This window comes from Cyprinus carpio, chromosome B8 (genome assembly GCF_018340385.1).
Source record: "Cyprinus carpio isolate SPL01 chromosome B8, ASM1834038v1, whole genome shotgun sequence".
Lineage (NCBI taxonomy): Eukaryota > Metazoa > Chordata > Actinopteri > Cypriniformes > Cyprinidae > Cyprinus > Cyprinus carpio.
Window position 1 is genome coordinate 23,452,946 of NC_056604.1, and position 25,448 is coordinate 23,478,393.

At 35.7% G+C, this 25,448-nt stretch overlaps 1 protein-coding gene across 1 annotated transcript; it reads right to left on the reverse strand.

Annotated features, from left to right (window-relative positions):
• Positions 1-2,461: 2,461 nt before the first annotated feature.
• LOC109067755 (taste receptor type 1 member 1-like) lies at positions 2,462-24,194 on the reverse strand. Its single transcript, XM_042730176.1, has 6 exons — positions 24,013-24,194; positions 23,564-23,861; positions 20,085-20,831; positions 19,579-19,791; positions 4,105-4,225; positions 2,462-3,396 (listed from the first exon to the last, which is right to left on the reverse strand). Exons 1-6 carry the CDS (start codon positions 24,192-24,194, stop codon positions 2,462-2,464), a joined length of 2,496 nt encoding a protein of 831 aa, XP_042586110.1.
• Positions 24,195-25,448: the final 1,254 nt, after the last annotated feature.

Genomic DNA, 25,448 nt, shown 5'->3' on the forward strand with positions numbered 1-25,448 from the left:
TAATAATGCATAAGTAAATGCTGAAATTAACATGAACTAAGATTAATAAATGCTGTGGAAATATTGTTCATTATTATTTATGTTTTTTATATATGTTAACTAATGTAATTAACTAATGTTAACTAATGAACCTTATTGAAGAATTTAATGTGTTTATTTGTTTATTTGTAGTTTCACTCCATACCCAAGACCATTAAACCTGTGGGCAAACAAACTTCTTGTCTTCAGAGTTGTGTGAGGGAAGGGAGTTTATCCTGATGGTCAAAACAAAACTAAAGCTATGTTAAGGACAGTACAATGGCAATGGTTGTATAGTTTCCGACACGTGCTGTACACGGTAGACCAATCACAACAGACTGGACCATCTGACCAATCAGAGCAGAGTAGGCTCACAGAAAGGAGGGTTTTAGAGAGTCTGAATCTTAGAACGGCTTTGAACGAATCGTTTGAGAATGGCTGGAAAATTAGGTGATTTTAAATGCATATTTTGAGAAAACAAAAGTGTTTTTTGACCTTGCATGCATGTAATCCTATTGTAGGAGAGTCCCAAAACAAATATTAGGAACCTTAAAATAGCATAATAGGGGCACTTTAAAAATGAAGATTCCAAAAGAAAAGTTTACAGAATCTAAATTCATATTAAGAAACTTTAATATTTCTTGAGTTACGGGTATGCAGATATTGGAAAAATAATATTTCTGACACTCAAACAGGTATGTCCTATACAATTTATTATTATTATTATTATTATTATTATTATTATTATTATTATTGATAGAGGGAAACAAGATTTCTAGTTTCAACATTACTTATTCTTCAGACATTCCACTTTAAATACACTAAGCAGTCCCTCCATGATTTCACAGGACTTTTTTCAGATTTTTGCGGCCTTAAATAACTTATTTTGCTGCAGCTTTTCTCAAAATTTGTGGTGATATTTGCGGCATTTATTATTGTTTTGGGCTCCATTGTAGGGCTCCATACTAACGTTTGAGGACGCCAGCACCAGTGCAATTAAGTTCTACAAAAGGTGGCACCAGCACCTGACAGTAAAGCACTCACCCTAATCGCGCATTTACTTAATCTCGGAGATATTTATTTGATGTCTGCATTTACATATGCAAGATGTATTTTTTAGAGTGTTTGCTCATCTGCAATATGCCTCTAAGACGTTTCCTGTCAGATGTCAAATAGACATTTATAAGAATGCATGTAAAACAGACGTTTATCAGAGTAGACAGCAGATGTTTCCCAGATCTATAGCAGATGTCTTACAGATGTACTTGTGCTGTCTAGATAGTTGAGATGCAGATAAAATTAACTTTTATTACTGTCTAAATATAATTGAATAAATACAAATATATATATATATATATATATATATATATATATATATATATCGCCTTGGAAAAAAACATATATATATAATATATATATATATATGATAGGTAAAAATTGATAGCCTGAATGCACTGTAAGTCGCCTTGGATAAAAGCATCTGCTAAATGCATAAATTTAATTTAATTTAATTTAATATATATATATATTAGAGAGTGGAAATGTCTAATAAGCCTATAAGTACTTCTCTGCAGCCATCTTGGCAAATCTGAGTGGTATGATGCTCTGTTTTCTTTCAAACCAACACATAATTACATGAAAAAAAAAACGTATCCTTGTGGCACGGCTGATACAGAAGAGCATACGCTGCCTGCGTACTGCTCAGACTTGTCAAAATGGCTCTACGCTTCATAACGTTATGGTCGAATCACTGATGGCAGATGGAGTATTCTGATGATGCTTTTCATACTTTCCTGGACCTGGAAAGTGTTACTTACTTGGCAGTCTATGGGACAGTCTCAAGCCTCTCGGTTTTCATCCAAAATATCTTAAATTGTGTTCTGAAGACGAACAAAGCTTTTATGGGTTTGGAACGACATGGGGGTGAGTGATTAATGAAAAAAAATCATTTTGCGGTGGAGTATCCCTTAAAACTGCAGTGAGATCATATTGTTTTGTTTTGTTTTAGATGTATAAAACACATTTTCCAAATAAATGGTTTAAAAACAGCTGTTGTTTATCAATATATATTACTATTATATAATTTGAGTTTGAATAGACAGTGAGTACTGTATGACATCAAACATACAAGACAGCTGATCCACACCTCACAAACCATGAATAACTAACTATTCAGTGAGTTTTAAAATGTTCTTTATTATAATTAAAAAAAATTAATAAAATAAATAAAAAATAAAAATGGAAGCCTTTGTGTTTACATTACATGTATAAATCTCAAAAATTGCATATGCTGATTGAACCCAATAGATCTCTATTCTCTACTTTGCTTACTTGTTTTCTCTACTTGTGTTTAAGACTGTGATTACATAACAGTGAAGTATCTAAACCAGAGTTTAAGAGTTAAGCTGGCTTTCTTTCTATACATAAAGACTAAAGTCTGAGTCTAAGACCTACTAATGGTTTGGGTGTAATTCTGAATAGATGTTTGAAAGTATGCTGGAGTGTTTTTTTGCGGTTGGAATATAATGACGTAAGATTTTGGTATGAAATAACTGAAGAGAATTCCATTTATACTGGTTATGTGGGCCACTGCATTAAAAATGATGATGTATTTGCTTTTGGTAGTGAGGCTTGCTGTGAAATATGCAATCCAGGTCAGATAGTACAAAATGAGACTGAATGTTATTGATTTGGCCTCATTGTAATTTTTGGGCAGATCTCTTCCCATATAAGAAAACAGGAGACACAGGAAACCAAGAAACCAACTTATAAACAAGACTATAGTAAAGGTTATAGTGTTCCCCATTTCACAGATGAGCATAATTTGGTCTTTAAAAGTCCATGAGTCAGCAATGACTTTGACAGGATCAACAGTCATCCATATCACACAAGAAATTAAATGAATAAAAGAAGAAAATGCAATGAAGAGCCACTGGCCATTGTGTTTTACCCAAAGACTGTACACCTTAGGGAACTGAGCAGCCATTTTAAAAACACAAACAATTTGAAAGGAACGGACAGTCAAACAGGAAATACAGACAGTGAAGAAAAAATCAAATATGGCATTTCTTAGGAGGCAAAATACAAATGTGGGTTTTCCAAAGAAAAAGAACACACTTATAATAGACAAAATCAAACTGGTCAACATGAGTAAACACATGCTGCCACCAGCAGACTTTACCACTGGTGTGTTGTAATTGTATGCAAAAAGCCAAAATACAGCAATTAGAAGAATAATTAGGCATGCGGCGGAAAACATGACAATTATGGAGGGGATTTCTGTGAACTCAGGATAGACAACAGAACGTGTCTTACATGTCGTACTGCCCTCATCAGACCATTCATTCTCTTCACATGGAAAACAGGTATAGGGATCCCCTGAAAAACAGTAAAATAATATGAATGTTTAGTACTAGAATTTTGCAGTAATTGTAAATGAATGTGGGGAAATATTTTGTTGTCAAATATCACAATTCAAATAGCACCATAACTCCTGTAAACTATTCAAAAGAATAGATCAAAAGAGTCAATCATGTTCAAAAACTCTTTAAAAACTGCATTGGGCCACAACATAAATGTACATTGAAGTCCCTCAGAATTAAAAAAGCGGTTAAACTGTGTAGCCAGCTTGCTCAAGAGTTCAAAAAATTCACCAATGAAGTCTTTGTTTGCCTTTGGAGAATGATATACAAGGACAGCCAGCATAGGATTAATCAAAGGAATCTGTAACATCTGTAACTCAATGTCATTATTTACTCAGCCTCATGTTATTCCAAAGCCTGTATGACTTTCTTTCTTCTGAAGAACACAAAAGAAGATATTTTGAAGAATGCTGGTATTTGGTAACCAAAAAAGTTTCTATTGACTTTAATTGCATGGATAAAAAGAAATACAAATGAAAAATCAATAGGAACCAAAACTATTTGGTTACTAACATTCTTCAAAATATCTTCTTTTGTGATCTGCAGAAATGTATGTGGATTTGGAATCACATGGGGGAAAGTAAATGACGACAAAATTTAAATTTTTGGGTGGACTATCTCTTTAAATTCCAAGCTGTCATTTTCTGCTTCCTAAGGTACTTACCTGAAAAATTCACATAGGTGTTAGGTGGGCATTTTTCACATGAAAAGCAGCAACTATGAAAACCTTCAGGTTTCCTTGAATATCCCGCCTTACACTCAGCAGAGCAGTTTGAGAAAGGAACCTGAGAAAGGAATGAAAAAATTTATCATTAAAGTTAACATTCATCTCAATTGATTTTAAACATTTCTCCAAACTAAGATCGGTGTTCTCAAACTAAACAAACTATCTTCAGATGAACACAACCTGAAACCTGAATGCAATACAAATTTAAACACACATACATTTATAAGCTCTCGCTTTCAAAACAGTTAAAATTTTCGGCAGGCAATTTTTTGTAGAAACAATTTTGTTATACTGGTTGAAATCCTGATTATCCTGACAGCAATCAATACTTAAAGGTGTCTTACAAGCAAAATCGAAGACTTGGCAAAGTACACAGAGACGGACAATGCTGTAAAACAAGTATTTTTTGAGTTGTATTTATGATATTTTTGTGTTTTGAAAGGCATGATGTGTGAAAGGGGTGTTTGCAAAGGTTGTTTGAAAATAGGCCTATGCTTTATTTATGTAGTACCACAATGTGAATGGTGCATTCAAGTCACTTAAGAAAGAGTTGATCACACATGAAAACTACCTTGAAGTCGTAATTATGAGTAGGAAACTGAATATTCTTTTTATTTTATTTGTATTTTTACTTTTATTTTATTTTGTTATTTTATAGATATAAATCTTTTTACTTTTTTTGTAGAAAATGTAAATCGGCCTTTTGCACTGACCAAATTAGACCACAAGAACTTGACAAGTCCTCTGCACAATAATGACGTGTGTTGCAGCCTGGATTTAAATCACACCATGCTGGTTTTGTCTTAGCCTGGTTTCTCCCAAGGTTTATTTTCTCCATTTCTGTCACCAGTGGAGTTTTGGTTCTTTGCCATGGTCAGATTTGTCTTGCTTAGTTGTGGACACAATTTCTTGCAATATTGGCAGCTTAATTGCACAGACACTATTTGAAGAATACTGAACTGAGCTGGATGAATAATGAAATCACTGAATCAACGATGAACCAACTTTAACTGAAAACTGACTGTTTTCTTTTGTACTTTTGCATTATCAGCACACATTTTTCCAGTTTAAAACTGTAAAGCTGCTTTGACACAATCTGTATTGTATAAAGCACTATATAAATAAAGGTGACTTTACTTGACTTGACCAATTTGATGACCTGATATTGTAATTACGACTTGCTAACTCTTAAACACAAACTTCCCCAGGAGGACTTGAATACAACAGTGGCACAGGCTAGAGGTCTGTGCAAGACAATTTTTTTTAATCCTGCTCCCGCAAGGTTATATTCCGCACCCGCCCGCTCTTTGTTCACCAGTTGTCCGCTTAGAATAATTTTCTTCCCGAACCATTCCCGGTAAATTTAGATCTTGTTTCCAGAATTTCACATTTAAATTTCCGCTACTGAAAGAAAGAGAGATAGGCTAACAAATAAAAGTGTAGTCTGCATAAAATTGTACGTTATTTTATTCATCTTGTCAAGAGTCTTGAATTTATTGACTTTGACTTGAAATTATATTAATTATCTTAAGACACAAAATAAGTTTGATATTTTATGCAACACAGTAGGAAAAAAAATTGTCAGAGAAAATAAAAATGTACAAAAATTGTATTTCTTATTTTTATTTGACTTGTCAGGAAACAATTTGTTTAAAGGTGACCTATTATGCCCCTTTTTACAAGATGTAAAATAGGTTTCTGATGTCCCCAGAGTGTGTGTGTGTGTGTGTGTGTGTGTGAAGTTTTAGCTCAAAATACCTTACAGATAATTTTTATAGCTTGTTAAAAAGGTATAAGCCTTGTTTAGGGTATAAGCCAAAATGCGTCTTTTTCATCTTTCCCTTTAAATGCAAATGAGCAAAAGAGGGCAGAGATTCAAGTGCTCAAGCTATGGCAATACCAGTACTAGCCTATGCAAATAAACACTCCACTATTAGTACAAGCCTGTTAACTTTACAGAAAACACACTCAGTTTAAAAGTCAGTCATCTGATTGTACTTTGCTTAAAAAAATGAACTTTATGAATTACACAGATGGGTGCATGGCGCAATAAAAATAACTCATGGTGCCATTGCGTGCTATCACAAACTTATAAGTCCCACTTGTTATTATGAGCTCTAAAGATTCAGGCGGTCAATAACTTTCAAATGCAATTTTTAACTACCACTTTCCTATTAACAATCATTCTGGTAGCACGTGAAGGCAGCATCAGTGAAAACAGACTAAGAATGGTAGCTTTAGCAACATAGCCTTACAGAGTGCCAAGAAGCTCTTTCAGAAAGGCATTTTGGAAAACTTAACGTCTGATACTTATTTCTTCTGGAAGTGTGGCTGGATCATGAACAGTTGGCACTGCTCCATCCTTCAGGAGCAAATTTTGTGCAAAACCTGCTTTATACTGATCCTCATTCACAAAACAGTCGTGTGTAAAATGATTTGCGCAGACATAAATGAATTTCGATAGAGTTGAGGGAGCTTTTTCTTTGAAAACAAAATTAATCCACCTTGTCTTCATCTGCTCAAATTTCAGGAGTAAGGAGAGAGCTATGTGGATTCATACATCCAGCTACAGAACACCTTAAATGCTTGGGAGACATTCTCGTCAAGGCAGCAATGGCGGACTGTGTACAACTCACTGTGAACTCGCTCAGGGCGGCTCTATGTTAAAACGGCAGTGTCTGTCAACTTTAGTGGCCAGGGCCTGTGGCTAATGTGATGTCACATTAGCACCAAGACGAAAAACAGGTAGTTGGGAGACACTGCTTATAATTTATGGGGATTAAAAAAAAGAAGTGGGTGGATTTTTATCATTATAGGGTGGTTGTGTATGGAGATAGAATTGTTGCTTAATTCCAAATAAATAGATTATGATCCACAAATAAATGTAAAGAGATTTAAAAAATATTAAACATATTGACAAATAAATCTAATGAGATCCACAAATAAATCTTAAAGTTTCACAAATAAGAATTAAATTCACGAATAATTAAAATGAGATTTGCAAATAAAAAACATATTCACAAATATATATTTATGTCACAACCACAACTTTGTCTGGCATGCATTTGTGAATCGCGTCCTGTGCATTTGCGAATTGTGAAACATTTCTTGCGTCAAGACGTGCTGACAATCCACAAATACGTGGACTCCACCCACCGTCTACTCAAGCCAATCAGATAACAGCCACATTTCGCTGACCAATCATAGCACGATCTCGCTATAGCCAATCACGTTTTGCTTTACAATCAGGGCGGTCTCGTCCTGAGATAACTTCATTCATCTGCATTGGCTCAAATAGGTAATATAAGGGCCATTACAGTAAAAGATGTTTAAAACTGGATTTCGTTAGACCATTAGACTGTGTATCATGCCAACCAAGCCACAGTATTTTATGTTACGTGACTTTGAAAATGCCAGAGAAACAGAGCTTTAAATCAAGGCTATGGGAACAACAACGCTATACTGGATTCAAATTATGCAAGCGTCATGTTATTCAATATGGAAATAAAAGCGTAAATAAGTAACTGAATAATAAATAACTGAACTCAACCTCATAATAAACATTTGTTTGTGTAATCGTTTAAATTGCCGTCACACAACAGCCGACAGCATTTCCCAGTTTTTCAGTCACGCCGATGTATTTGAGCTCCTATGTGAATCTAACGATGTATGAAGGTTGTGATATTCTGTGATGGTCAGTTCACACCAGTGATAGAAATTAATCTACCAATAAGTTTATATATATATATATATATACATATATATATATATATATATATATATATATATATATATATATATATATATATATATATATTACCTTTTATAAGCATTTTTACATTTATAAAGCCATTTTTTCTTAAAGTGTGCATCACTTTTTGAGTCAAATTCTTGCATATAATTTGTCAATTAGAATAATGAGACATTTGGGCTGTTACCAAACAAATGGTATAAATATCAAGAAATGAATCTTTGAAAGAGGAAACAGAAGTGCATCTGAAGTGGCATTTAGATGTCACACTGTTTAATACCAGCAGAGGGACACAGGATGGTTTACATTTACATTTAGCCATTTAGCAGACGCTTTTATCCAAAGCGACTTACAAATGAGGACAATGGAAGCAATCAAAATCAACAAAAGAGCAATGATGAACAAGTGTTATAACAAGTCTCAGTTAACTTATAGCAAGGGCTTTTAAATAATATAATAAATAAAAAGAAAACAGATAGAATAGAAAAATAATAGAGCAAGCTAGCGTTAGAGGTGTTTTTTGCTTATGTTAATTCTATAATATATGAAAAGAAAACATAGAATACAAAAAGATTAGACATTTTTTAAGAAAACAAGCAGCAAATGAATAGAGTGCAAGTCTAAAAGAGACAAGTGTTTTTTAAGAATAGAATTAGAATAGAGAGTGCTAGAGTTAGAGGGTCAAATAAAGATGGAAGAGATGTGTTTTTTAGCCGATTCTTGAAGATGGCCAAGGACTCAGCTGTTCGGATTGAGTTGGGCAGGTCATTAACCTGCAGTTACAAATGCATAAATAATGTTTTGATATTTAAAAAAAAAAAAAAAAAAAAAAACCTCGAATAGTAACATTTGAAATTATTTTAAAAAAATTAAAAGATACTTTAAATGTGAAATTTAAACCACCAGTAGGTGGCAGCAATTCACTGTTAACAAGTGAGTCATTGCGATTCAACTGAATCATTTAAACGGTTGATTCATTCAGAAACGAAACGCTGTCATGTTGCTCAGAGACGAAAAACAGTGCTGTGGCTTTGTGTGGAGTTATTTTTGTTGTCGAAATACAGCAAAAACAAGCAATATGGTGTCTAAAACTTAAGTCTCTTAATTCACGTTTTGTTTATTGAACTGTATATTAATTATCACATAATTTTAATATCACATTTGAAATCATGTTGATTTTTGAGACACGACATTTATATATATATGTATATATATATATAAATTTATAATAATTTAAAAATTTATATTAAATAACTATATTAAATTATATAAATAGACATTTTCTGCTCCCATATCTTGAATTTTGTGATCATTCGAAATGTAACTTTATATACATTAATAATTTATATTTATTTAATAAACTGAATTATACAGTGAAAGAACGCACTGTAAATGCGCACTAGTCTAACCTACTACACTTCATCACGCACTGTTTCTTTGGCATTTTCAAAGTCACGTAACATAAAATACTGTGGCTTGGTTGGCATGATACACAGTCTAATGGTCTAACGAAATCCAGTTTTAAACATCTTTTACTGTAACGTTACCCCTTTTATGGCCCTTATATTACCTATTTGAGCCAATGCAGATGAATGAAGTTATCTCAGGACGAGACCGCCCTTGTAAAGCAAAACGTGATTGGCTAGAGCGAGATCGTGCTATGATTGGTCAGCGAAATGTGGCTGTTATCTGATTGGCTTGAGTAGACGGTGGGTGGAGTCCACGTATTTGTGGATTGTCAGCACGTCTTGATGCAAGAAATGTTTTCACAATTCGCAAATGCACAGGACGCGATTCACAAATGCATGCAGCTATCTACAAAATGCACAGGACGCGATTCACAAATAAATGCCAGACAAAGTTGTGGTTGTGACATAAATATATATTTGTGAATATGTTTTTTATTTGCAAATCTCATTTTAATTATTTGTGAATTTAATTCTTATTTGTGAAACTTTAAGATTTACTTGTGGATCTCATTAGATTTATTTGTCAATATGTTTAATATTTTTCAATCTCTTTACATTTATTTGTGGATCATAATCTATTTATTTGGAATTAAGCAACAATTCTATCTCCATAGTTGTGTACGCACACTGCGAACACACATTTATGTCCAAACAACATGTGAAAGTGAATTTTGCATAATAAGTCCCCTTTAACATTTACAACACAATAGGAAAAAGTGTCGCAGAGAGAAAAAAATGATAAAACTGTAGGTTGTACAAAAATAGCATGATAGCTATTTTTATTCGTCTTGTCAAAACACTAAATTCGTTTGACATTTCTCTGACACAGTAGGAAATGTGTCGCAGAGAAAAATAAATAAATACGACATCTGTGATTTAAAATTATAGGCTAAGCAAAATATAAACAAAACTGAGTTGAACGTCCTTCAAGGGTAGCGCATTCCACACTTTGCTCCATCCTTATTGTGCTCTGTCACTCATCGACAACCTGCCTGTTCTGAGCATCATTATCCACACACCCTCAAGCACCCCGTTCGGGTCAGGGTGCCAGTGGCAGTATGTTTGTTCTAGAAACTGTGTGAATACTGGGCCCATTCCAAAAGCGCCCTCACAAACACCCGCTGTTATAGTGAGAAAAATACAAAACAAATATTTTCAAAAAGAGCAAATTTCATCTTCTAGTTATCACAAGTGTCAAGTCCAGAGCAAGAACGCTCAAGTCTTGCGATTTTACTGGTAAAACAAGCCATAGAGACCATTCCGCCAGCTCAGAGCAAGTCAGGCTTCTACAGCCATTACTTCCTCATCCCCAAAAAGGATAGCAGCCTCTAGCCCATCCTAGATCTCAGACACCTGAACCGTGCCCTCATGAAATGGCTGTTAAGAATGACTACCCTAAACCAGATCCTCTCAAAAATATGCCCAGGGGACTAATTCTTTTCTCTGGATCTGAAAGATGCTTACTTTCACATCCAGGTAGCCCCCCATCACAGATAATTCTTGAGATTCGCCTTCAAGGAAGTGTCATATCAGTAAACGTTCCCACCCTTTGGGTCCCTCGCTCTCCACACTTTTAGGAAATACATGGACGTGGCCTTCTCCCCTCTGAGGCAGATGGGAGTCCACACTTTGAATTACCTTGATGACTGGTAGTCAGAGGCCAAACTAATATCCCACAGGTCCCTCCTCCTCAGCCACTTTGAGGGCTTGGGACTCAGGGTCAATTTTGCCAAGAGCTCTCTGTCTCCCAGCCAACGAACTTTGTTCCTGGGAGCAGTTTTTGACTCAGTCCACATAAGGGCGGTAGTCGCGCCAGAACGTTCACTGGCCATACAACAGCTCACGGTGTCTTTCAAAATCAGAGCCTCTCGCCCTCTCAGAATGTTTCGAAAGATGCTGGGCCTGCTCAATATAAGACCCCTTCAGTACTGGCTGAAACCTCAAATTCCGCCCCATGCGTGGCATCACGAATGCATTTATGTCATAGTGAGCTAGGCATGTGTAACTGCTCTGGCCACTTGGAAAGACCTACAGTGGTTCAAGCAGGGCGTGACTATGGGCTTGATTCACAGAATGAAGGTTGTCTCAACGGATGCATCCAACACAAGTTGGGGAGCTCTGTGCGAAGGCAGACTGACCTATCTGACCTGTCTGACCTGTCCGACCTGTCATATCGGTTCCCACGGGAATGCAGACTTCTAGCACAGACACTGCCTACCCTAGTTTTAACAGACAATTAAAATAAAGCCTTATAATCTTTATTCATATGGAAGTTAATAGATTTCTACTGCATGGATTAGTAAATAAAACTTAAGTAAATACAAGTGTGCACAAGAGGACCAGAAGCTTGCAGTATTTTTATATTGCACAGTAACCTCTCATATGTGTAAATATCAAGAACATTTTGATTCTTAATTTCATGGCCCCTTCTCAGCAGCAAACCTGATTCCTCATTTATCATGACAATAAATTGTATTGTTTTGCTAAAGTAGAAGTCTGTTAGTTGACATTCATTTTGCAATATGTGTAAAACTGATTGAGAAAACTGTAATCTAGAAAGCTAAATGTTTGGATGAAGGCTCATGTTATGTCCCAGGATTTTTTTTTTAAATGCCATTGTTAACAGCCTGCTGGGAAGTGTAGTTTTTGCCTGTTTTCCTCTGTTCTTCCCTGTCCTCTCACAGGCTATGTTTACATGCACACTTTTTGGTTCAGTTGGACTGAATTCATTACGACTGATGAATCTGATTGTAGTGTTTACATGAACGTTAAATAAAGTGATTGGGTTGATGTGCGCATTTATATGTTACAAGCTTCAAATCGGAATAGATTTTTTTTTTAGACATGCGCACACTGCACAAATAGTGAAAATGAAAGTGAAAAGTGAAAGTGACATACAGATAATATCAAGTTTCTCACTGTTTGCACATAATAAACACTTTCCTACACGGTTTCTTTATTTGTTTTTAACAGCAGAATTAATATTTACCCGTTTATGGATAAATAGAAATAAACCGCTGTCCTGCTCATATTTATCAATGGGTTGCCTGTGGATGAGTATCCAAAACAAGGTTGTCCTGCTCCACTTCACAGTTGCAGAGTGAAAGGAGAGTTTTATAATGACAGGACACACATTTATACAACACTTTATTCAAAAGGAAGAGCCACTCGTTTCATGCGTCAATAAACAGATTATTTGGGTGTATGTAAACATAGCCACAGAAGCTTAATTGATGTCACCTGTCCCTCGCTAGTGAAGAGGAGCTTGCATTTGTACAGAGGGAGCGGGCTGTTCAACAGAGAGAGCTTGGCCTGTCTGTTTTCCCAGATCTCATTGAAGTTTGCCTTAGTGCTTCTTCAAGAAAGCCTGTTGTACTGGCTGTAGTGACTGTGAGTTATTTTTGCCTGCAGACGCATAAGGAGGTGGGTGTCACTTTTATTTTATCAATGTTTGCTTTTCTCCTGGTTTTGTTGGGACAGTGAGGAAGTCAAGGAAGAGACATGTTGTTTATTTTGACACTTTGTTTGATAGGTAAGTTATATTCCCTTACTCCCAAGAAGCATACTTCTTTTGTTTGTTATTTTGGCCTTAACCTCCTCCTGAAGCTAGAAGCATCTTATCTTTTCTTTTTTAATTATCCATACCGTTTACCTTTTCTTTTTCCCCTTCCCCCTAACTGCTGTACAAAAACTTTACATTATAAATACAATCTTGGGAGTCACGTGATGCTCTTGTTCTAAGTGGCACGTTTTCGCCGAGCTCCCGCGACCATCGCGCTATTTTCTCATTTTACATTAAACTGCGTGGCTGTTTATTTCTTTAATTTTCATTATCCAACCCGTAAACATGTCAGGATCAGGTCCCGCGCCTTCTCAACAAGAAACTAGAATGGGCCGCACGACAGCAAAAGGCCAACCGCCTACTAATCAGAGCAACAAAGATGATGGTTCTTCAACTGAACAGTCCAGTCTAGTACAGGCTGTAACTGATAATCTAAGCGCCTTCCTGGACGAGAAATTCGCTCATTTAGAGTCGACGTTAGACACCTTTACAACCCGATTAGAGGATTACACGAAGCGTATCACGGAGGCGGAGAGCCGTGTCTCCCAGACCGAGGATAAAGTGGCGGAACTTCACAACAAGATATCGACATTGGAAAAAACTGTGCAGTCCCTCTCGGAGAGAGCAGAAGACGCCGAAAATCACAGTCGGCGGGAAAATATTCTGAAGGAGGGCGCAGAGGTTCGCCAACCTGTTAAGTTTTTTGAAACCTGGCTGCCCAAGCTGCTGGAGATTGAAACAAAACATGGCGCCATTAAAATCAACCGGGCGCATAGAACACTGGGCCCGCTCAAACCCAACCGCGCACGCCCTGTGCTGATTAAGCTTCACAACTACTCGGAGAAGAGTAAAATCCTGGCTGCTGCAAAGAAGAAGGAGCGTCTCGCATATGAGGGAATTGACATTCTCATCACACAAGACCTGTCAGTTAGAGTCAGAGAGGCTAGACGGGCATACAACGACGTCTGCGGTCAGCTTATTCAAAGAGGTGTCCGTTTTGTGATGCGCTACCCTGCTAACCTCTGTTTCAACCATAATGGATCTGACCACTCTTTCCATTCTGCACAAGATGCACTGGCGTACCTGAACGGATTGGACTAAAATATTATGTTGACATGATTGGCTGGGATGAGCGCTGCTTCACATTACCACAGTCGCTAAATGCTTGAACAGACAGTTTTCATGGTACATTTAAAGTCCTTCTATTTTGTCTCTACTGTTCAGCACAAGTTTAGATTTGCGGTGCATTTAAAAACTTTCTTATCACTTACTGCTCAGCAGCAGTATGATGTTGAGTGATGTTGCTATGCAGCGGATTATTCCTATCCCAGTATAATGTTTATTTTAAAATGTATTTGATTTTTTTTTTTTATTTTTTTTTTTATTTATATATATATATATATATATATATATATATATATATATATATATATATATATATATATATATATATATATATATATTTTTTAAGGTGTTCTGTTCAGGGCACATACAGTGATTTCAGCCACTTGGTTGTTTTTATGTAATATTACGTGTGATGGGAGTGGGGGGGCTAGATAGAGTTAAACTCCGTCTTTCGGTGTAATGTGGCTGCTATTTTTCACGTCCTCCACACTTTTTTTTTCAAGCTTAATTGGGGGGAGGGATGTGCTTATTATGCAAGGTTTGCAATCTTTTTTGATATCGGGGCAGGGATGTTTTGGTTTAGTTTGGTGTGTTATTTTGTTCATTATTATTATGACCATTCTTTGTTCTGTTTTAACACCCCAGAGCTCTTTTATACCCGTTGTTTGGTTTTAAGACTATTTCTATCTTATGGTAAAATTTGTCTATGAGTGATCTTAAATTAATTAGCCTCAATGTTAAAGGCATTAATAAAATTATAAAAGAATTTTATCAAAATCTTTATTCATCAGAATGCCACTCAGTAGAGCAAAGGATGAGCCATTTTCTTGATAACATTAAGCTCCCCTCTCTCACACTGGAGGAGCAAGTGGACTTATGTAGGCCAATTACAGAAGAGGAAGTTCTTGACACTATAAACTCTCTGAGGGCAGGGAAGGCCCCTGGGCCAGATGGCTTTTGCCCAGAATTCTATAAAAAAATGGGAAAAGAAATAGTAGGATCACTTACTGAAATGTTTACAGATTCATTGAAAAATGGTCAGCTTCCACCCACTTTAAATTTAGCAAATATTTCACTTATTCTTAAAAAGGATAAACCACCCGATGTATGTAGCTCTCATAGACCTATTAGTTTAATTGGAGTTGATGCTAAGATACTCTCTAAATTGCTGGCCAGAAGACTTGAGATGGTTCTCTCTAATCTTATAAACCCTGATCAGACTGGCTTTATTCAGAAGCGTTTTTCTATTATAAATATAAGAAGGCTCCTGAATGTAATACAATATACAAACCAACAGCATTGTGAGTTGCTGGCTCTGGAGCCTCTAGCGGAGGCTGTCAGACAGCATAGAGGTATAACGGGTATTTCAATGATGGGTGAAGAGCACAAAATAGCACTGTATGCAGATGATATTCTGTTGTTTTTATCATCACCCAAATTATCTATACCAACAATGCTGTCTTTATTTGATGAGTTTGGTTTTATCTCAGGTACAAAATAAATTTTAGTAAATCTGAAGCCTTACCTTTAGGCAATTTTAATACAGAATCTTTGATTAACTTCCCCTTTAAATGGTCCAAATCCGGATTTGTCTACCTTGGGATTAATGTGTCAACTGACCTGAATAAATTATGGAAACTTAATTGTGCCCCGTGTAGCTATGAGGCCTGAACCAGACAAATTAAAGATTCGATCGGGAGCCTGGTTGAAACATGAGCCGAATTCCACAGAAAGGCAGGATGTTGTAAATCAACTTCTAGCACCACAGTCTGAAGCAAGATAACTAACCAACTCTTTCACAGAACAGCTTTCAACATTAACACCATTAGAACAATTATTGACAATTTCAATTCGAAGTAGAGATTATCTAATTTGGGGCAAGTAATCGAAGAGATGGACAGTCTGACCCTCACATGTAAACCCATGAGAGTAAACAAGATCTTTGGATTGACTTCCCCCCCACCTAGCAGAACCAGACTGAAATTCCTAAGGAGACCTGTTAACCCCTCTGGTCTTCACAGGACACATCCTTACTCCCCAGAATGGCACAGAGAATGCCTTCCAATGCATATATGCACCAAAAAAATGAACTCAAAAAAGACTTCTAAATGGATATCAGTCCATTGCTTAACTCCATATCATTTATGTAACCCACACATTTGACTTTCATGTTTCTAATCACTTATTGTGTATGTCTTTTTAAATAACTCTTGAATAGCTTAAGGGATTATATTCATGTTTAGTATGTGTGTGTTCGAATCTTCTTGCTTGAAACGTTTCTGACCATCAGTTATTTGTCAAATGTATCATATTCTTGTTATAGGAATCATGTCCAAATTATACCCTGCAAGAGCAGGAAAAATTTGGACCACGTGCTTGATAAGATAACATATGATTTATGAATGGGTGGGACAAACAATGCAACACCCCGAGAAAAGACAATATCTAATTGGTCAAGACAACATTTGAGGTGTGGCCAAAATGCCAGTTTAAATACTCAGGACACCATCAAATTTTGCTTTTAGCTTTTAGCTTTCGTTTAGCTTTTGCTATCAGTCATGCCGGCTTTTTAGGCTGCTTTTTAGCTGCTGCTTTTAGTCATGCTTTGTCATCACTTTTAGCGCTCTTCGAGCGCCGTTCCAGCGTGCTTCGGCCTGCACGCCTGCTGCTACTTAGCCACGATTAGAAGAAACACCACCTAGTTTCGTCAAACTTTACTTCTATTCTTTTACTTTAGTTTCTTTTCTTTTCCGTTTGAGAGTTTCGTGTTCTGAGTTAAGTTTTGTAAAGCCGTGTCTCCGAGTCTGACCTTGAGTGCCCGTCTGAAACTTCAACCAGCCCACAACTCCGCATCTTCAGCCAACGCCCAACCACGGCGTCACTTCAACGACTACTGTACTTCCAGCCAATCAGCAACCTCGGGAAACCCCCTTTTCATCGACAACAAAGGGAACCCCATTACACAGGCATCACAAGTAACGTACCTCCAGACTCTGATCTGTACTGGTGTTATCTAATATACTTTTAACCTAATTGATGAACTCAATGCGAGGGTTAATTAAGTGACTGATGGTTGTTCATGTCTATGCAATTTCACGTATTGCTGTAAACTTGGGATTTCACATTTTCATTCTCTTAAACTCATTGTTCCCATAACTTTCTATCTTCCTGCAACTTGTGTTAATGTGTGAGTGCGTGTGCTTATGTGTTAGATTAGTTTATATGTCTTAGATTTATCTAATAAAGCCTTTATTCATATTGAAAAGAGAAGTATCTTGTGTTTTGTGCTTACAAGTTAATGTCTTAAACTGTCGATCTTGTTACTGTGCTAATTAATAGTGTTTTCACTATACTTTGGATATTAATATCCAGCGCAGATTTGATGTTAAACAGCTCGATCAGTGAATCGCAGGCCGTTTCAATGATCAGCCGTGAAACAGTGATTCTGTTCAAATTCCCTTTAAAATCTTAAATGATTCCCTTTGAGCTAAATTGACCTGTTTTCCTTTCACACGATTATTCATACTGTTAAAAAAGATTTAAATCCCTGGCAAGCTCTTCCTCTTTCGCTGCTCGGTAGGATAAGTTTAATCAAAATGAATATTCTTCCTCGATTATTGTATCCTCTTCAGATGCTGCCCTTATGGTTAAGCAGGAAAGTCTCTGCAGAGCTGGAAAGTGCTTTTTCTAGATTTGCATGGAATGGCAGGAAGCCTAGACAAAAGATCAAATCTTTACAGTTGCCAGTAGAACTGGGTGGTTTAGCTATGCCTAATATTCTATATTATAATTGGGATTGCCATGCGAGACTCATTTGGGAGTGGTATAGGTCCTACTGTGATCTGTGTCCTAGTGTGGATTCCTGGGCTAGTTCCACATTCTCTATTCGGAGCCTGTTTGCTTGCCCCTACAAGCATGTGGATATAGTGAGGAAAAATCCGATACTTCACAATTCGGTTAAAGTTTGGCGTCAGATCTTAAGGTTCTTTGGGGAAGGTGCAATTTTGTTTAGGTTGAGTCCAATTTATCTGAATCAGGACTTTGTCCCCGGGTTTAGGTTTGTCTATCTTTAAAGCATGGCACATGAAAGGAATCCGTGTAATAGGGGACTTGTTCCAGGATGGCTCCCTAATGTCCTTCCAACAATTGCGACAGAAGTTTGATCTCCCAAAGCAACACCACTTTGGTTATTTACAAATTCGGCAATATGTTTTTTCAAAACAAAGATATGCACTGGATTCGCCAGCTCTTAGCAATTTGGAGGGTTTCCTCCTCAACTAATGCTGCTCACTTTTTGTCTAGGTTTTATTCTTTTATATACTCACATGCCCCTGGACTCTTGAATACAATAGCTCACAAATGGGAGAAAGACCTATGCAATGAATATATAGATGATGACTGGCAGGAAGCCATTAAAAGTGTAAGGTCCACTTTTATTTGCAACCAGCTCAGAGAAACTCAATATAAGATATTGCATAGATTACATGCAACGGCAGTTATAATGAATAAAATTGATCATACTATATCTGCCCTGTGTGTTAAGTGCCATACAGAGTTGGGGACATACTTTCACTGTTTTTGGAGTTGCGAGTATATCTCTAGATTTTGGAGCTTCATTACTTGCGAAATTAACACCATTCTTAAAATAAAATTGAAAAAAGATCCTGGTCTTTTTCTTCTGGGGCTTCCATCCAAGAGACAGGCAATGACACTTACACTGGATGCAATAGGATACAAACTGTTAGATAAACTACTACTTGTGGCAAGGAAATGCATCCTTATTAGATGGATCAATGACACTCCCCCCTCTGTGACTCAGTGGTATAAAGAGATTTTTGCAGTTTTGCCCCATGAGAGACTGGCTGCAGTGCATAGGGGTAATGTACAGAACTTTTATAACCTATGGTCTCCGTTTATAGATCACCTGCCTTTGGATGTGAGAAAAATAGTCATATGTGCCAATAAGGGCTCTCTGGGGTGTGGCGCCCCTCCTTCTGGAGGTGGGCATTGCAACTTTGCAACTTACAAAGAATGGTCTGGGTTCTTTTGTCTTCTGATGTTCTTTTCGGTTTCATATGACATGTATCAGTCTCCACTTTAGGCTGGAATCTTTTGATGATAGATTAATGTACGGGAAATATTTTAATGTGCCTTTCTGTAGGTTTTGATTGCTAAACTTTGTGTCTAACCTAATCACCAACATTATTATTAATTATTTATAATTGGTATTATTTTTACACTTTTATACTGTAGTCTCTTTATCTATTTATTATTTTGAATATGTTTATGCATTTTTTTTTTTTTTTTTTTTTTTGCTTTGGAGGTGTTTTTGTAGTTTTATTTGAAGCCAAACCAATAACTTGAAGATCTTCTGTTAAGGTATTTCTATTTCCCTCGGGAAGACACATTGTATATTGTACATGCTAACACTGAATAAACATGTCAAAAAATAAATAAATAAATAAATAAATAAATAAATACAATCTTGAACATTAAAAACTTACAGAACCGTTGTTATGCCAGAGAAGGAGAGAGTTGTTTATGGTGAGTTTAATTTCTTGATGTTTCTCATATGAGCCCACCATCTCAAACTGTGGAGGATTCACATCAGTGCGCCAGAGCACAACTGCAAAACTGATGGTTGGATCAAAATGATCATCATATTTAATTTGACGGCCATTGAGTAGAAAATCCAACTTCTTTATTTCTCCCAGAAGCTGTTGTGAGGTATGTGTATATATATAAAAAAAAAACACACATAACTAAATTATCTTCTTTAAATTACAATTATATTACTATAATATTTATACAATTTATATTACTTTTGTTTTACTCTTTTATTAAATTATTGCACAATAATTAAATAATATAAGCAATAATACAATAAGGCATAATATACTATATCATTAAAATACAATATTATTCATTATTTTATAAATTAAAACATTACTTCAACCATGTAAATAAAACAGTTATTCAACTTGTCATGGATTCACATGAGATCAGTTACCATGTATGGCTTGACCAATGTATTTTTGTGGCATTCAGTCATGTCGCACTGCAGAACTTTATGTAATCCATGAGCTATGGTATATATAGCAGCATAGATGGCAAAGGAGTGTGTGGGATTTTCATTTATAATCTCCTCTGCAGTCAACAATGAGCAGTGATCACAAACTTGATTACATGTCTTATTCCTCCCTTGGACTTCACTCTCAGCTCTATCATTATGGCCATCATCAGTTGTTCCTCTGGCTTTATAGACAAATTCATTAAATCCGGGCAATGACAACAGTTTCTCCGTAATGCCAATGATTGTGCCAATTTTCCCAATTCCTGGCTCAGTTGGAAGCTGTTTATTCATAGCCCAATGCTGACTTGCAATCCATACTTTGTCTTGGATGTTGTTTGCTATGGCTGCTTTGATCATTTTGGTTGCATATTGTGGCCAAGTAAACATTACAATGACATTGATGTTGAGCTCATCAATCTTTTTAAGCGTTTGACTATAGTTTGTATTTAGGCTCAGACCCTCTTGATAAGCCAAACAAATGCCAGTATTTCTTATATATTTGTTAAACAGATTTAGTCCATCCAAATCCTGTTGGTTACCAAGAAAGGCAACCCAGTTCCATCCAAACCACTGTATGATGTGAATAATCATCTTTATCAGGTTTTTGTTGCTAGGAATTGTTCTTACATAAGAAGGATACCAAAGTTTATCGCTGAGCACATAGCTAGAAGCTCCATAATTCACCTTTGAAAGAGAAAAAAACACTTATATAGACAGTTGAGGTCAAAAGTTTACACACACCTTGCAGAAATTGCAAACTGTTAATTATTTTACCAATAAGAGGGACCATACAAAATGCATGTTATTTTTTTTAGTTCTGACCTGAATAAGATATTTCACATAAAAGGCATTTACATATAGTCCACAAGAGAAAATAATTGTTGAATTTATAAAAATGATTCAAAAGTTTACATATGCTTGATTCTTAATACTGTGTTGTTACCTAAATGATTCACAGCTGTTATTTATTTATTTATTATTATTATTTTTTTTACTGATAGCTGTTCATGAATCCCTTGTTTGTCCTGAACAGTTACTGCCAGCTGTTCTTCAGAAAAATCCCTCAGATCCCACAATTTTTTTGGATTGTCAGCATTTCTGTATGATTTTGAGATCCATCTTTTCACACTGAGGACAACTGAGGGACTCATATGCAACTATTACTGAATCTTCAAATGCTCACTGATGCTCCAGAAGGAAAAACAATGCATTAAAAGGGTCATATGATGCAATTTAAATTTTTCCTTTCTCTTTGGAGTGTTTCAAACTCTTGGTGCATAAAGAAGATCTGTAAAGTTGCAAAGACTAAAGTCTCAAATCCAAAGAGATATTCTTTATAAAAGTTAAGACTTGTCTACGCCCCCCTAAAATGCCTCACTCTAACACCCCCCTACATCTCTACGTCACTATGTGGGAAGATTTTCATAACGCCACCCAAATGTTCAAGCAAAGAAAGAAGGCATACATATGTAAAGGATTTGCCACTGATGATTCAAACGTGAATTTTGAGCAGTGTGTTGTTTGTTGTTTTTCCGATCACAAATGCAGACATGGTTTTATGTTTACGCGGCACGATATGCAATGCAACTCGTGAAAAGACAATATAAGTCATTATAATCAGTAATTATGTCCCCACTGGATGCAACCACTGTCCTGTTTGTAATGGGTTTTATTGTTTTTGTCCTATCATGCCGGTGTTCTGACTGGGACACGCCATAACAGTATATGTTGATGGGCGTAACATTTCCGTCAGACGCTTGAAACATTTGGCCAATCACAATGCCCTAGACAGCAGGCCAATCAGAGCACACCTCGCTTTTCAGAACGATGAGCTTTGTAAAAAAAACAATGCATTTCAGAAGGCGGGACATAGAGAAGAAACGATAATGTACAGTATGTGGAAAATAATGTATGTTTTTATGTCACAGTACAATTTTTTTTTTTTTTTTTACCTTAAACCGCATAAACACATTTCATTACACCAAATACACAAAATAATGTTCTTTTTAGCAACATCATATGACCCCTTTAAGAGCCAGGGGGTGAAAACTATATATAAATATATATATATATATATATATATATATATATATATATAGATATATATATATATATATCTCGCAAAAATCGAACCTTTCATTGAAGGAAAATAATTGAAAGTGGGGGGAAAATGACATTATGAAATGTTTTTCTCCAAAATACGCTGGCCACAATTATTGGCACCTCCAGAATTATTTTATGAGTAATGTATCTCTAAAGAATATTTCCATTCATATTCCCATTTTTTTTAGCACGCCAGGGTGATCATGAACATGAAATTGTCCAGCCATGACTCCCTGTTTCACAGGAGTATAAATATGAGGAAACACAAAGGCCAAGTTATCTTAATCATTCATCACTATGAGTAAAACCAAATAATATAGTTCTGATGTGCAGCAAAAGATTGTTGAAAAAAAAGAAGAAAATAGCTAAAAAGTAAAAAGTACCCCATGCCCAGGGTTAAATATACTGCTGGATCTTTAATGTTGTGGGCCTATTTTTTATTTTTATTTTTTATTTTATTTTTTGCTGGAGGTCCTGGACATCTTGTTCAGATGCATGGCATCATGGATTCTATCAAATACCAACAGATAAAAAACAAAACCTGACCGCTTCTGCTAGAAATCCAATAATGGGCCATTGTTGGATCTTCCATAAGGACAATGATCCAAAACAAAAATGTGTCACTGAATTCAAATTGAAGCTTTTGTCATGGTCGTCCCAGTTCTCTGACCTGAACCCTAAAGAAAATGAGTGGAGTGAACTGAAGAAAAGCACCACTAACATGGAGCTGGGAACCTGAAGGATCTGTAGAGATTCTGGATGAAGTAATGGTCTCTGATCTCTTGTCAGGCGTTCTCCAAACTCATCAGGCATTATAGGTGAAGACTCAGAGCTATTATCTTGGCAAAAGGAGGTTGCAAAAAGTATTGAACAAAAGGGTGCCAAAAATTATGGCCAATGTGTTTTGTAGAAAAACATTTCATAATGTGATTTTTTTTTCTTTAATGAAAAGTTAGATTTTTGCTAATTTCATGAATTAAAGATCAAAAGGATAAACAATGCAGATTTATTTTTACAGACATCTTTGATCATATTTACCAAGGGTGCCAATAATTCTGACCACAACTGTGTGTGTGTGTGTGTGTGTGTGTGTGTGTGTGTGTGTGTGTGTGTATGTGTATGTGATATATATATATATATATATATATAAAAATACACATCTTCATTCTGTTCAAATGTTTACACCCCTGGCCTCGTAATGCAATGTATATAATATACACATAGTAACTTGTTAGTCCTGAACAAAAGTTAGGAAAAAAGGTAATGTGTAAGTATTTTGCTGTGTATACTGTATAAAAAGACACAAAACTTACCATTGGTATAAGGTCCATTGTGATCAATGGTGCAACAGTTATAGCTCTTGAGCTTCCATATGGTCCTGTTAAAGCAATCACTTTAGGCTGATAGTTGTTAAGTTTTTCTTTAGGTTTTATTGAGCCATTCTTTGAGATGAAACTTAAGACTGAATGGAAATTCCTTGTGTTAGAACATTGGTCAAAAATTTCATAGCCCAGAGAAACATTGGGCAAAAGAGTTGTGGAATTATTAATCTCCTCAACAGCAAACCTCATTACTTGCATCATTTGATATCCAGATTTTGAGGTACTGTGCCTTAAAAACATCAGTGAGGATGTTAATAGCATGTAACTTAATATTCATTTTAAAATTGTGAAAAGCTGATTAGAATCAGTGAAAAGCTGATTTTATTTAAAATACTAAAGTGGTAAAAGAATAACCCTAGTGGTAAAAAATACTTGCTTACCAGACACATTCAGTGGTCTCCGGGGTGAAAACAGGTGTCACACGGTCAATTTCATGTAAAGCAAAAAGGCCACCCAATAAGTAATCTCCCTCTAATCTGAATTCAGATGTTGAACAAGAAACTTTGAAAAAGAAACAATTAGTAAAGCACAAAAGGAAAGTGTAAATGCAACTGAGAAGCATGGTTAAAGATGGACTGCTCGTCATGAAGCAGAAATGTGGATAGCCGTTTGAGTGTAGTCAGTCTAATATTACTTAATTATAACTTAATTTTCTTAAAACACAATTAAATTTGCTTAAACCACCATTTTCAAACTTGATACATATTTCCATTTCCATGTCAAACTCACAAAGTACATGTTAATCAGTTATTAAATAGAGCATTACACCACAAAGGTCTCCTCATACATTGCAAATTATACAAATTTTTGAATCAACAAATCAAACCCTTGTGAAACAAGCTGTAACCTTCTGAACTCTCAGCAGGGTTTTACAGTTGGATTAGGATCACAAAGGTTTTCCAGTTAAGAGATAATTAAAAAAAAAATACTACCTGTGATCACTGTGTGAGGTGAATATATGCAGCATCTGTTGAGGCGAATGTGATGATTTCATCATTTTTGAGTATTACTGTTAATGTTCTCCCTGGAAGCTGGAAACCAATGATGAAATTCATAGATTCCAAATAGACTAGGGAAAAAGCCACAACACTATTGTTGTACTTTACATTTTTAAATTTGCTTAACCTAGTTCCTGCTTAAATTTAAATGTTTTACATATCTGACATTAATCTAGATTTTTGACCCCACAAGTGTCAGATTTAACCACCTACAGTATGCCACATCCTAACACAGACTTCTAAGAAATTATATCTGAACTGTGCAGCATGTGCTCTATTATTTGTAGCTATGTCACTAGAAATCCTGAGACATAATTGACTTATTAAAATGTGCTGTGCATTACACAACCTTGTAGGTATATCCCAATTTAATTTACATTTACAGTTAGTCGTTTAGCAGAAGGCTTTATCCAAACCGACTTACAAATGAGGACAATAGAAGCAATGAAAACGAACAAAAGAGCATCAATATGTAAGTGCAAATAAGTCTCGCTTGGGTATTTATATATATATATATATATATATATATATATATATATATATATATATATATATATATATATATATATATATATATATATAATATAATATACACACACACACACAAAGAAAAACAAGTACATAGAATAGAAAAAAATATAGAAAGCTATTGTTTTTTTTACAATAAAAAAGAAGATACTGTAAATAGAAATAGGATAATTAAAATAGAATAGAAAGTGCTAGAGTTAGAGGGTCAAATAAAGATGGAACAGTGTTTTTAGTCGTTTCTTGAAGGTGGCTAAGGACTCAGCTGCTGGGATTGAGTTGGCCAGGTCATT

Bases quoted from the DNA above. Each gene is read 5' to 3' on its own strand.
- LOC109067755 (XM_042730176.1), bottom strand. From the start codon at position 24,194: ATGCTTCTCAGTTGCATTTACACTTTCCTTTTGTGCTTTACTAATTGT. The intron at 20,832-23,563 runs GTAAGTTTTGTG...TCTCTTTCAAAG, and splicing joins CAATGGACCTTATACCAATG to GTGAATTATGGAGCTTCTAG. The intron at 3,397-4,104 runs GTAAGTACCTTA...ACTGTTTTTCAG, and splicing joins CACCTATGTGAATTTTTCAG to GGGATCCCTATACCTGTTTT.